This window comes from Salvia hispanica, chromosome 6 (assembly GCF_023119035.1).
Source record: "Salvia hispanica cultivar TCC Black 2014 chromosome 6, UniMelb_Shisp_WGS_1.0, whole genome shotgun sequence".
NCBI lineage: Eukaryota > Viridiplantae > Streptophyta > Magnoliopsida > Lamiales > Lamiaceae > Salvia > Salvia hispanica.
In genome coordinates, this window is record NC_062970.1 from 13,132,501 (window position 1) to 13,145,652 (window position 13,152).

The 13,152-nt window shown below is 39.4% G+C and overlaps 1 protein-coding gene across 1 annotated transcript; it reads right to left on the reverse strand.

Annotated features, from left to right (window-relative positions):
• Positions 1-8,390: 8,390 nt before the first annotated feature.
• Positions 8,391-9,086, reverse strand: LOC125194725 (secreted RxLR effector protein 161-like). The gene has a single exon (XM_048092960.1). The coding sequence runs from the start codon at positions 9,084-9,086 to the stop codon at positions 8,391-8,393; it is 696 nt and encodes a 231-aa protein (XP_047948917.1).
• Between the last annotated feature and the right edge of the window lie 4,066 nt (positions 9,087-13,152).

The window sequence follows — 13,152 nt, forward strand, 5'->3', positions numbered from 1 at the left end:
GATGAGGAGAGACCGTTCGGGGTTCTCCAAGCTCGATTGAACATTATCAAAGCCCCGACTCGACAGTGGTTTATGGAGAATATTGTCGACATCATGTATACGTGCATAATCTTGCACAACATGATTGTCGCCGACGAAGGACCTAAGGCGGGAAATTGGTTCGACCCTGAAACCCCGGGAAGCTCAACCGCAATTAGTCTGCCTCGAACGGGAGTGCATCCGTCTTTGCAAGAGTGGTTGTCTATTCGGGTAAGGACACGTGATTCTACCGCTCACGCCCAACTCCAGGAGGATCTAATGGAGCACATTTGGGCAAAATTTGACAACCGTTACTAGAGAACTCCTTCTTATGCTTCTTTGCCTCCATTTTTTTTATTTGAGTTTAAGTGTGCAATTTATATTTTCTAGTTTTTTAAATTATGTCTTTTTTATTTTTTTAGGTATTTAAATTGTAATTTTATTTTATTTAATGAAGTGTGTTTTTATTATTGAATTTATTGGAATTAAAAATAAAAAATTAAATTGAATGAATAGTTAAGGGATGAGATGGTTAAGAGATGGAGGGATGCAGGTATTGTCTCTTAGTTAAGAGATGAGCTGAAAAATACAGTGGGGCCCATGAATAGTGAAAAGATGAGACGGTTAAGAGATGGATAAGAGACATGGATGAGGATGACCTTAAACTAGTACTAGTATTAATACCGGTGCTATGAATTTGTAAAGATCAGAGTAAAAATGAGATAATTGGAATAAATAATAAGCTCAACAAATGTGATCGACAAAACATAAATATTCATATATAGAAACCAAAAAATAAAATAAAATTAGTTAGTGCAAACACTACAAAATATGATTTAAAGATATAATTAAATATTTACTATACAATAATTTTTATTAAATGAACATAATAATTAAAAAATTTAAAATATTTATTCCTCTTTTTTTTCTCTTATAAATAGATTAAATAAAAACAGGCCCAAAAAAAATCATGCACCCAAAAGATAGTAGACTGCAGACCAAAGATGAATTAAATTAAAATCTCAAATAAACAGTCTAAATGGATTAAAAGAATGGCCCAAGTGTAAATTAAATAAGAGCCCAAAAACAATAAAAGTGACCCAAACGTTTTAACTATAATTAATACCAAAACCCAATCTAACTAATTTATAAAATATTTTCTATAGAGTGGTGAATTTTTTCCTTTCTATTTTTCATTTTGTGAGTGATAAAAGTAACTATTTGATATAATTCTTGGAATGTTTTAATATAAAACTTTTTTATAAATATGAAACACTGGTGAAATTTTTTGTATGTATGATATAATTAAAAGAACGGTGTTAGTGGGAAATTGACGGAATGTATTAACTTCAAACACTTAGTAAACTTTTTGTATGTAATATGTAAACTTAATACTTTTGTAACTAAATTAAAACAAATGTAGAACATTTTGTATGAAAGATGTAATTACCCCGCAGAAATTATGTAAATACAAAGGACCTTCAATACAGATACAAACCAGCAATTAGAAATCATATATTGTCAGACGATGTATGTTCATAATATTATTAGTTTCATCTAATCAAATGAATTGTAACTGTTAAGAAGTAATTAGGGTCGGTAAAGGAGAATTCTTATTCATTGATATATGACTTTGTACATTAGGCACTATTATATAGGCTTAGTAGAAAACTATACAAGGAAAACCTAATTACCATTAATTACATAATCAAATCTCCTATGATTGGTATAATATTATCTCGCGTATCTTCATCTGGATATGGCGAGATATTTCATGATCTTCTTCCAACACTCCCCCTCAAATTAAGTAACGGGGTTTCCGATACTCAACTTGCATAATACCTCTCGAAAGGATTTCGAGTTCACGGCCTTCGTCAGGATGTCTGCTAGCTGATCTTCGGACTTGACATACGGCATCTCAACAATCTTTGCTTCAATGTTATCCTTTATGAAGTGTCTATCCACTTCCACATGTTTGGTTCGATCATGTTGAACCGGATTCTCTGAAATACTGATAGCTGCCTTATTATCGCAATACAATCTGCACGCTTGGGATGAAAACAACTCCAACTCCTTCATAAGCTTTCACAACCATAGTAACTCGGTCAACCCACTTTTAATTCCACGGAACTCCGCCTCTGCACTAGATAGTGCCACTACTTTCTGTTTCTTACTCCTCCATGTTACTAGATTACCTCCTACAAAAGTGAAGTACCATGCGGTTGACTTTCTATCATTTGGGTTTCCAGCCCAATCGGCATCAATAAATCCATGTATCTGTAAGTGCCCATGTTTCTCAAACAGAAGCCCGTGTTCGGCGGTTCCCTTCAAATACATAACAATCCGCAAAACTGTCTCCCAGTGTTCTTCTTGGGGTGCATGCATGAACTGACTTACAACCCCCACAACATAGGCAATATCTGGTCTTGTATGTGATAGATAAATCAATTTCCCAACCAATCGTTGGTATTTTCCTCTGTCAGCCTGCTTCGCCTCTTTCCTCATCTGCAGTCCGTGGTTTTGAATCATTGGGGTATCTGCTGGTTTACAATCCACCATCCCAACTTCATCCAACAAATCAAGCACGTACTTCCTCTGATTTATGAAAATTCCCTTCTTCGATCTTAACACCTCTATTCCCAAAAAATACTTCAGCAGTCCTAAATCCTTCATCTCAAATTCACTAAACAAGTTTTTTCTTAGCTCGGCCATCTCTTCATCATCATCCCCGGTAATAATCATGTCATCCACTTATATGATCAAACATGTGATTTTTCCTTCTCGTTACTTGATAAACAGCGTGTGGTCAGAATTGCTCTGCTTGTACCCATACTTTTTCATCACCTCTGTGAACCTCCCAAACCATGCTCTCGGAGACTGTTTCAGCCCGTATAAAGTCTTTTGCAACTTACATACTTCCCCTCTTTGAAACTCGTCCGTGAACCCAAGTGGGGGTTCCATAAACACTGGTTTTGGTAATTCTCCATGTAGAAAAGCATTAGTCACATCGAACTGATGAAGCGGCCAATCCTTGTTAGCAGCAATCGAGAATAGCACTCTCACGGTCTTAATCTTCGCCACGGGTGAGAAAGTCTCAGCGCAATCTACACCATAAGTTTGGGTGTATCCTTTTGCCACAAGCCTGGCTTTATATCTCTCTATCGTGCCGTCTGGCCTTCTTTTTATCGTGAACACCCATCTACATCTGACAGCCCTTACTCCTTCTGGCAACTTTGCCTTTGACCCAAGTATCGTTCCTCATCAGTGCCTTCATCTCAGTGAACATTGCCTCCCTCCAGTGTTTATGTTTCATTGCTTCCTCTGCCGACTGTGGAATCTCTTCTTCTTCGTATAAGGCAGCTTCAAAGGCTTTTGCCATTTTTGTCAGATTTCCTTGCACAAAGTTCGCCACTCCGTATCGGCTCTTCTTCCCAATCTTTTCAGGAGAATATCTTTTTGGTGGGACCCCTCTTGTACTCCGATAAGGAAGAACATATCTCACAGTATCACTGTCAATTGTGTTGTCTTCTTCTAGTGGTTCTGCACTTATCGGGTCAGTAGAAACTGTAACGGGACTCGGTTCAGTAATTACCTCGGATATCGTTGGAGAAGGATCGAGGGATCGCAGATGAGATGACTCTGTTGGCGAGACATGTTCGGCGGCAGTGACAACTGACCCTGTTAGATCCTCAATCGAAGAGTTTGGAAGTGGCACAACCCAACTAAGATAGTCCACGGAATTACCTGGATCACTCTCCCTCTGACTACGAAGGTGGGTGTGGTAAAAGAATTCGGTTTCTAGGAAATTACAGTTCATGGTGGTGGTAATTTTTCTGGTATTGGGATCAAAACATCGGTAGCCCTTATGGTTTACCCCGTACCCAACGAAGATGCATTTGGTAGCACATGGGGACAATTTGGTTCTCTCGTGTTTCGGGACATGAACATAGACCGTGCAGCCAAAGACTTTGGGTTGAAGGTTCAGGTGTTGAGGGATTGTGGATAGTTTGGACAGGATATCAAGAGGGGTTTTTTTGTTAAGGATTTTTTTGGGTAGGCGATTCATGAGATAGACAGATGTGGCTATAGCTTCTGGCCAGAAATGTTTTGGGACTTTGGATTCAATCATTAGGGCCCGGGTTATTTCTAGGATTGTCCTATTCTTTCGTTCAGCTACCCCATTTTGTTCGGGTGTATAAGCACAAGAAGTCTGGTGAACCATTCCCTTTTCTTGAAAAAATTGTGCCATGGGGCTATTAACAAATTCCATCCCATTATCAGATTGAAGAGTTTTGATGGTGGTATGAAATTGGGTTCAAACCATTTTAAAAAACAAGACAAACTTATCCATATCCTTAGACTTATGTTTCATAAAATAAATCCAAGTCATCCTAGTGCAATCATCAACAAATATCACAAAGTATCGAAAGCCATTCCCCCCAACAATTGGTGCGGGACCCCACACATCAGCATGTACTAAAGAAAAAATTGATTGCATACGAGTGTTTGATAGTTTAAAGGATTGGTTGTGGCTCTTGGCCAAAACACAAGTCTCACATGAAAAATCAGTAGGAATGGAAAGATTCGGAAAAATAAGTTTAAAGTAACCAGGAGAAGGGTGTTCTAGTCTTAGGTGCCATAGCCAAATTTCTTGTTTTGTGGATCCGTGAGCCAACATCGCACTGCCATGTTGAGCTATCTCGTCCACAAAGTAGAGTCAATTCTTCTCAGTGCCACGCTCAAGAATCCTCCTCGTCCGAATATCATGTGAAATGCAGAAATCAGGGTGCATTAGAAGAATACAATTCAACTCCTTCGTCACATGACTGATAGACATCAAACGTTGAGACATGGTCGGAACATATAAACAATTTTTGAGACGAAGTGTAGGAAAAATTTCAATAGTGCCAGATCCCTCGACAATAATTAATTCCCCACTCGCTGTTCTAATATATGTTTTAATGATTTCACTCATGCTACTAAAATCATTCCTCTCGGGGGTCATAGTATCAGTGGCCCCACAATAAAAAATCCAACCTTTCGTCGTATCAACCTGGTTATTCACAAGAAATGCAACGAAAATTTTTCCTAAAGGAGCAAAGGGGTTTTCAGAAACAAATTCACATATATCGGGGTCAATATCAGATTTCTCATCTTGTATGGGGTCAATTTGCAAATTTAGGTAGTCTGGGGGTTTAAACTTATAAAGATGGGGTCGTTTTTCTAATTTAACATAGTTTAGGGGAGGTGAGTATAATTTAAAGAAATTCTTAGGGTTTGGTTTAAAACCAAACCCGATACCTCTCGACCTCTCTCTCGGCGTAATTTCCGCTTCCCCGGATGTTGCCGCCACCGGTTGAAGCTTCCAAATTTACCGCCGGCCCATGGCCGGTCGTTCCCCCTTGATTCCCGTTCTGATTTCGCGACTGTCCCTCGTCGGTGACGCCGACCGCCATTTTTGCTTGAGGTTGGGTGGTTCTCGTCCTCTGCCTCTCCTCCGACCATTCTGGGTACCCCAATCGTTTAAAGCACGTCTCATACGTGTGCTTCGGCTTCTGGCAGTGGGTGCACCAAAGGCCTGACTTATCTGGCCGATCGGCCGGTAGCGGTGGGGCGCGGCGGTCCACTCCGATTTGATAGGCGTTGACTCTGGGCAGCAAACCCGCTCCCAATTCCCCCAGATGATGTATCTCCGGTCGGCTTCGGTGGGAGGAGGCGACGCCGGTGGCATGATATTACGTCGAGCCGCCTCCGTCTTCACCCATCCGTAAGCCGATTCGACTGATGGGTAAGGGTCTTCTTTGAGGATCTCCCGTTTGATTGAGTCATACTCCCGATTCAGGCCGGTCAGAAACTTGATCAGCCTCTTCTCGTTGGAATGTGTTCTGTATTGGCTGACTCCCTTATCGCAGCAAGTAATAGGTTGTTTTTGACATCGATCGATGTTAATCCACAACCCATTGATTATTCGGTAATACGTCTCTAAGTCCATATCCCCTCGTCTGATGGTAATTGCTTTCTCTTCCAGGTCGTAGATGAGATACTTGTCCGCCTTGTTCTCGAATGTCACAACAAGGCTATCCCATAGTGCCTTCGATGTCAGATGGTGGGCGAAGTCGGCGATAATCTCATTCTCGATGTTATCGACGATCCACGAAAACACCACCAAATCTTCTTCTTCCCAATCGTCATAACCCCTGCTCCCGGGTTCTGGCGATTCGTTTTTGATATGTGAATAGGCACCTCGGCCTCCGATCTTGACTTTCATAAGTCTAGACCATAAAGGGTAGTTCTTCCCATTAAGCTTGAATGCCACAGTGACATTCGTTCTTCGGTTTCCCCGGTTGTTGTTCTGGATCGTTTTTGACATCTTCTGTGTCTGACATGTTTCTGTTGTTATAGGGTTGGATATTTCTGGTTTGATTTCAGGCTGGAAAGGTCGAGATTGATATGCTCCGGCTATGATGAAAATTTTCTGAGCCGAAAATCTTCCTGCTCTGACGCCATGTTAAGAAGTAATTACGATCGGTAAAGTGGAATTCTTATTCATTGTTATATGACTTTGTACGTTAGGCACTATTATATAGGCTTAGTAGAAAACTATACAAGGAAAACCTAATTACCATTAATTACATAATCAGATCTCCTATGATTGGTATAATATTATCTCGCGTATCTTCCTCCGGATATGGCGAGATATTTCGTGATCTTCTTCCAACAGTAACAGTAAATATAAAGTCCATTTTTGTGCAGGAATTATGCTACTGAGAGGGAGATAAAAATGATGAAAATGAAAGTCAAGATAATGTGGTAACAATAGGAAAACGACCAATAGTTCAAAAATGACAACATGGTACGAAAAACACATTATGTCATTTCATCCTAGCAGTATTCAACAATTTTAGATGTTGGGTTTTCTTGTATTCATCTAATGAGCGCAGCGGAAATTGCATACAAGAATACAGATCTAGATTCATAATCATATTGCAAGTTGAGCATGTAAAACACAACGGAACTAAATCTTACTTGTTGTGTTGTTTTCTTCTGCGATTGAATCCTGCAAGTTGAATCCACTACTATCGAGGTCCACGTGCAATCCAATCCGATGCAGGAACTATCCCGGTACAATTGCTCCGTAGAAGAATGCTAGGAATTCTCTCTACAAAGCTTTACGTATTTTCTCTCTAATGTTACGCTATTTCTCATGTCCCACAATGGAGAATAAATAACCATTATATAGATGAAGAGTCACTAGGGTTTCATGATTGTTGGGCTTATGGACTAATATAATTATAGCCCAACTATAATTAATTAATCCATATTAATCTAATTCTAGCCCATTTCCTTTCAATCTCCCACTTGGACTAGCATTAGATATAATACGCAGTTCCAACTTTGTACCCTTGAGCGGATCAAAATACACTTATAGTGTGACCCTTTAGGCCCTCATTATCGACGACGATCTAATCGAAGTCTGCACAAAACTCCTAGACTGCGTTGGCAGCGTAGCTCGATATATGAAGGACGTTTACGTGAATTCGGTAAACAAGCCTTTACATAAAGTTTATAGTAATATCCTTTCATTCACGAACCACCCGATTGAGCCTAAGATTTGCTATGTGTCATCCAAATAGCTCAATCACTTTATCTCATCTTTATTAAATGACCCATTCGATCATATTCAATTACTTTAATCGAATATATCTTTGCATTGGCCAATGACTTAATGGTCAAGTAATATAGAGAATTTGAGTGTTCTCTCGAAATTCTAATCGAGGAATGAATCTCATTCTTGGCTCAACTACCATTTTCATTTATCTTATGATATACCCAACACAGGTCCGTGTCTCAATCCTCCTTTGGGAGGCAAAGCGTTGGACAAGATCAAAGCACACCACTCAACAAACAAAATGTGTAATGACCTCAGATCCAAGGACTATTACATACTTCATGCACTAATAAACTGTAGACACTTAACAAAACAGTTTAATAGTAGGGTATACCAATACTCTCCAAAGTATACCATGTGTCCATCACGAGTATCAAATATCTCATAGTTGTGAGAACAACTACATTCTCGAAGAATGTGATGCAAACCCCATGCTAACCTATAACATATCATCAATATCCCATTCTTGATGATCATTGGTTAGGGCTATTTTAGAATTATACTATATCATTAATGTCTCACCCCATTAACGACAGTCACAATTCAAGGGAACAAATATTTAGAATAAAGACAAACATTTAAACAATTATTCCAATAAGTGCACAAAACCCATAGAAAATAAAATTTTCATAGAATGTGATCAAGTAATAATGTCTCAATACAAAATGTTTCTAAGACATATAAAACTTCAACTCCCACTGATTCAAAGCCATCTACCAACATGCTTAACACCTAAGCTCTCAAAGTGCTTGTTGTGTTTTGCTATACATAACGGTTTAGTGAAAGGATCAGCTAAATTATCATCAGTGGGTACTCTTTCTAATTTTATGTCGCCTCTTTCAATTATTTCTCTGATCAGATGATATCTTCTAGGAACATGCTTGTTCCTGTTCGTAGCTCTGGGTTCTTTTGCTTGCGCAACAGCACCAGTGTTGTCACAGTACAAAGGTATTGCACTACTGGCACTCGGAACAACACCCAGTTCCTTAACGAACTCTAACAAAGCAACAGCTTCTTTGGCAGCTTCAGATGCAGCAATATACTCGGCTTCGGTGGTGGAATCGGCAGTTGTACCTTGTTTGGAACTATTCCAACTCACTGCTCCACCATTGAGGATAAAAACATATCCAGACTGAGACTTATAGTCGTCATGGTCTGTTTGGAAACTAGCATCAGTATACCCAGTAACTGATAACTCTGGTTGTCCACCATAGACTAAGAAATATTCTTTAGTCCTTCTAAGGTACTTAAGAATAGTCTTAACAGTTTTCCAATGTTCCTCACCGGGATTTTGCTGAAATCTGCCTGTCATGCTAAGCGCATAGGCCACATCTGGCCTAGTAGATATCATGGCATACATAATAGATCCTATAGCCGAAGCATATGGGATCCTCTTCATGTTGTCTCTTTCTTTGTCATTAGAAGGACAATCCTTCTTTGACAATACAATGCCATGTCCCATAGGAAGAAAACCTTTCTTAGAATTCTCCATTGAGAAGCGCCTTAACAACTTGTCTATGTAAGTGGATTGTGATAATCCCAACATCCTATTTGGTCTATCTCGATAGATCTTAATTCCAAGGATATAGGAAGCATCACCCAGATCCTTCATCATAAAGGATCTAGACAACCACTCTTTCACGGATTGCATCATGGAACGATCGCTTCCCATAATCAAGATGTCATCAACATATATGATAAGGTATACGACGTTTCCATTTTCGCGTTTACTATAAACACATGGATCCTCTTTGCTTCTGACAAAACCAAACGATTTGATTGTTCTGTCAAAACAAATATTCCAACTCCTCGAAGCTTGCTTAAGTCCATAAATGGACTTCTTTAGCTTGCACACTGCATTCGGCCTTTCTTTCGATACAAAACCTTCAGGTTGTGTCATATAGACATCGCCTTCTAATTCTCCATTGAGAAATGCGGTTTTGACATCCATTTGCCAAATATCAAAATTGTAGTATGCAGCAATTGCAAGTAATATCCTAATGGACTTGATCTTAGCAACTGGCGAAAAGGTTTCATCATAGTCAATGCCTTCGCGCTGACTATAACCCTTTGCCACTAACCTAGCCTTGTAGGTTTGTACTTTGCCATCTGCATCTCTCTTCTTTTTGAAGATCCATTTGCAGCCTATAGGGTAAACCCCATCTGGCAAGTCAACTAGTTCCCAGACTAAGTTGAAGTACATCGAGTCCATTTCAGATATCAAGGCTTCAAGCCACTTCTCTCGATCGGTGTCTGACACCGCCTCGGCATAGGTCTTAGGCTCATCGTCATCTAAATCAACTTCATCATCTTGGTTCTCAACCATTAGATTCAGTCTCTCAGGTGGACGACGAGTCCTTCTAGGCCTATTGAGTTGGTTTTGCTCTGGTTCAGGCTGTTCATTCTGTATGTGAGAAGGTTCAGGAATATCCCCATGATCTTCTTGAGGTGGAGGTGATGCAACTATTGCATCATCTTGTCTTTGATGCATCTCATTGTCTTGAGGTGGTCCTTCGAGAGTCTCTCTAAGGTCCTCTCTAAGAGTAATTTCCCCTCCCAATAGATCATCAAAAACTCCCACTGAGTTATTGTTCAAACCATTTGACAATACCTCATCCTCAATGTTATCTTGTGGTTCTTGAATTTCTTCAAGATCTACAATGTTGTGACCTTGTTCCTTTAAGACATAATTGTCTTCAAGAAACGTCACATTCCTAGAGATTATCACCTTGTGATCTCCAGGGTAGTAGAATTCATATCCTTTAGTTTCTTTAGGATATCCCACAAAATAACATTTCTCACTTTTAGTTTCCAATTTATCAGTCATCATTTTCTTAACAAAAGCTGGACAACCCCAGGTCCGGATATGGTTAAGACTTGCTTTCTTGCCACACCATAACTCATATGGTGTTTTCTCGACTGATTTAGAGGGAACCCTATTTAGAATGTAAATAGCCGTTAGTAAGGCATGACCCCATAGGAATAAAGGGAGACTGGCGAAGCTCATCATGGATCGAACCATATCTAATAATGTTCGATTTCTCCTTTCAGATACTCCATTCATTTGAGGTGTACCAGGAGGTGTCCAGTCTGACTGGATTCCATGTGACTTCAAGTAATCAAGAAATTCTCGGCTCAAGTATTCCCCTCCTCGATCTGATCGAAGAGTCTTGATACTTTTCCCAAGTTGTTTCTCAACTTCACACTTAAACTCTTTAAATTTCTCGAAGGCCTCGGATTTATGTTTCATAAGATACACATATCCATACCTTGATAAATCATCAGTAAAAGTTATGAAGTACGAATAACCACCTCTTGCTTGAGTTGGAAACGGTCCACACACATCTGTGTGAATTAACTCTAGCAAATCCTTAGCACGCACCCCTTTCCCAGAAAATGGTTTACTTGTCATTTTTCCTTTGAGACAGAATTCACAAGCTCCGTATGATTCTAAATCAAATGAAGTGAGATAGTCTAACTTTCTCAATCTTGCTATTCTTTTCTCATTAATATGACCAAGTCTGCAATGCCATAGATAAGTTGCATTATTCGTATTACATAGCTTAGGTCTTTTGTTTTGCACATTGAGAATATTTCGTTTGTATTCAAGCATATATAATCCATTTTCAAGAGTGGCATTTCCATAAAACAATCCATTAAAAGAAAACGAGCATCTGCTGTTTGCAAAATGGAAGGAAAAACCTTCAATGTCTAACATCGGAATGGAAATAATATTCTTAGAAATAACTGGAACGAAATAACAATTGAACAATTCTAGTCTATGTCCTGAGGGAAGATCCAATCTGTAAGTCCCCACGCATTCGGCAGCAACTCTTGCTCCATTCCCAACACGCAAATCAACTTCCCCAGGCCTCACTTTCCTGCAGTCACTTAGACCCTGCACATTATTACAAATGTGTGAGCCACAAGCTGTATCTAATACCCAAGATTGTGATTTATTCATAGACATATTTATCTCAATGACAAACATACCTGAGCTCCCACTTTCTGCACCTTGTGCCTTGAATTTTGGGCAGTCTCTCTTCCAGTGTCCCTTCTCATGACAGAAAAGACACTCATCCTTTGATAACTTCGACTTCTTCTTAGCCCCTCCACTCTTAGGCTTTAGAACAACATCCTTAGATGCTTTCTTCTTCTGTTGCTGCTTATTCTTCCCTTTGGAAGACTTCGCAGAAGAGCTCACCATGAGCACAGATTTGACCTTAGCAGTGGAAGACTCATAAGTCTTAAGCATGTTGTGCAACTCTGGCAGCCCAACCTTCGTGTTGTTCATGTTGAAATTCACAATGAAATTCTCAAAACTACTAGGAAGAGACTGAAGAATTAGATTTGTTGAGACATTTGCGGGAAGCACCGTTCCAATCGATGCTAACCTCTCAATCAAACCAATCATTTTCAGCACATGCTCAGAAACCTTGCCTCCATCATGAAGCTTGCACTTGAAGAGATCGCGAAGTATCTCATACTCCATAGTTTGAGCTTGTGAAGCATACAAACTCTCCAAGTGTTTAACCATCTCATATGGAAGCATGTGCTCATGTTGTCTTTGAAGTTCCAAACTCATGGATGACAACATGATGCACTGAGCATCATTTGCATTTTCAACATGTTTCTCATGAGCAGCTGCGTCAAACGTAGCAAACTCAGAAGATTCCTTACTGGGAACGACACCAATTGGTTTGTCCAAGACATAATCAATTTTGTCATGCCTTAGCACCAAGCGCAAACAACGGAGCCAATCCGTGAAATTTGACCCAGTCAACTTGTGTGTTTCCATCAAACACTTGTAAGTCAAGTTTGACATTTTATCTGAACAGAAAAATACAATGAAAAGTAAATTAGAAAAGCATACAAAGATCACATTCGTATCTCTAATCAAACAAGAGTTTATTGTATTGATTAGCTCCCACTAATTTTAACATATATTATGTCCCCCAAACATAAAATACGAATTTATATCAAATATAAATTTTAGTGGTCCAAGATCCAAGTCCATATCATCGCAGCCCCTGCTTTGGCTGATCACTACAATAATATTACAAGGTAGGCCTCTAAGCCAATTGCAACAACTATTTTGCAATTCTTGGTTTATTAATCCAATTAATATGCATCCATAAACTATTTAGGTCGCTTTGGCTTTACTAAACAATTTAAGCAAGTCAACCCCATCACACGATGCCAACCATGCATCTATGAATGAGCCTAGACCTTGTGGATTTAGAGTAAACGCTTTGGCGTAAAACTCGTGGTCGAAAAGGCTAGGAACATCAAACAATTATGATGGACGATGCGTTTGTTTCAAAAACAAGACTTATATTTTATGGGGAAAAAGTGTGATACTAGTTATGTGAATATAATATCCAATATTAAATTTCAAACAATTACTGGGCGCCGCCTACCCAGACATAGTATAACACGGACTACAAATACTGGGCGCCGCCTAC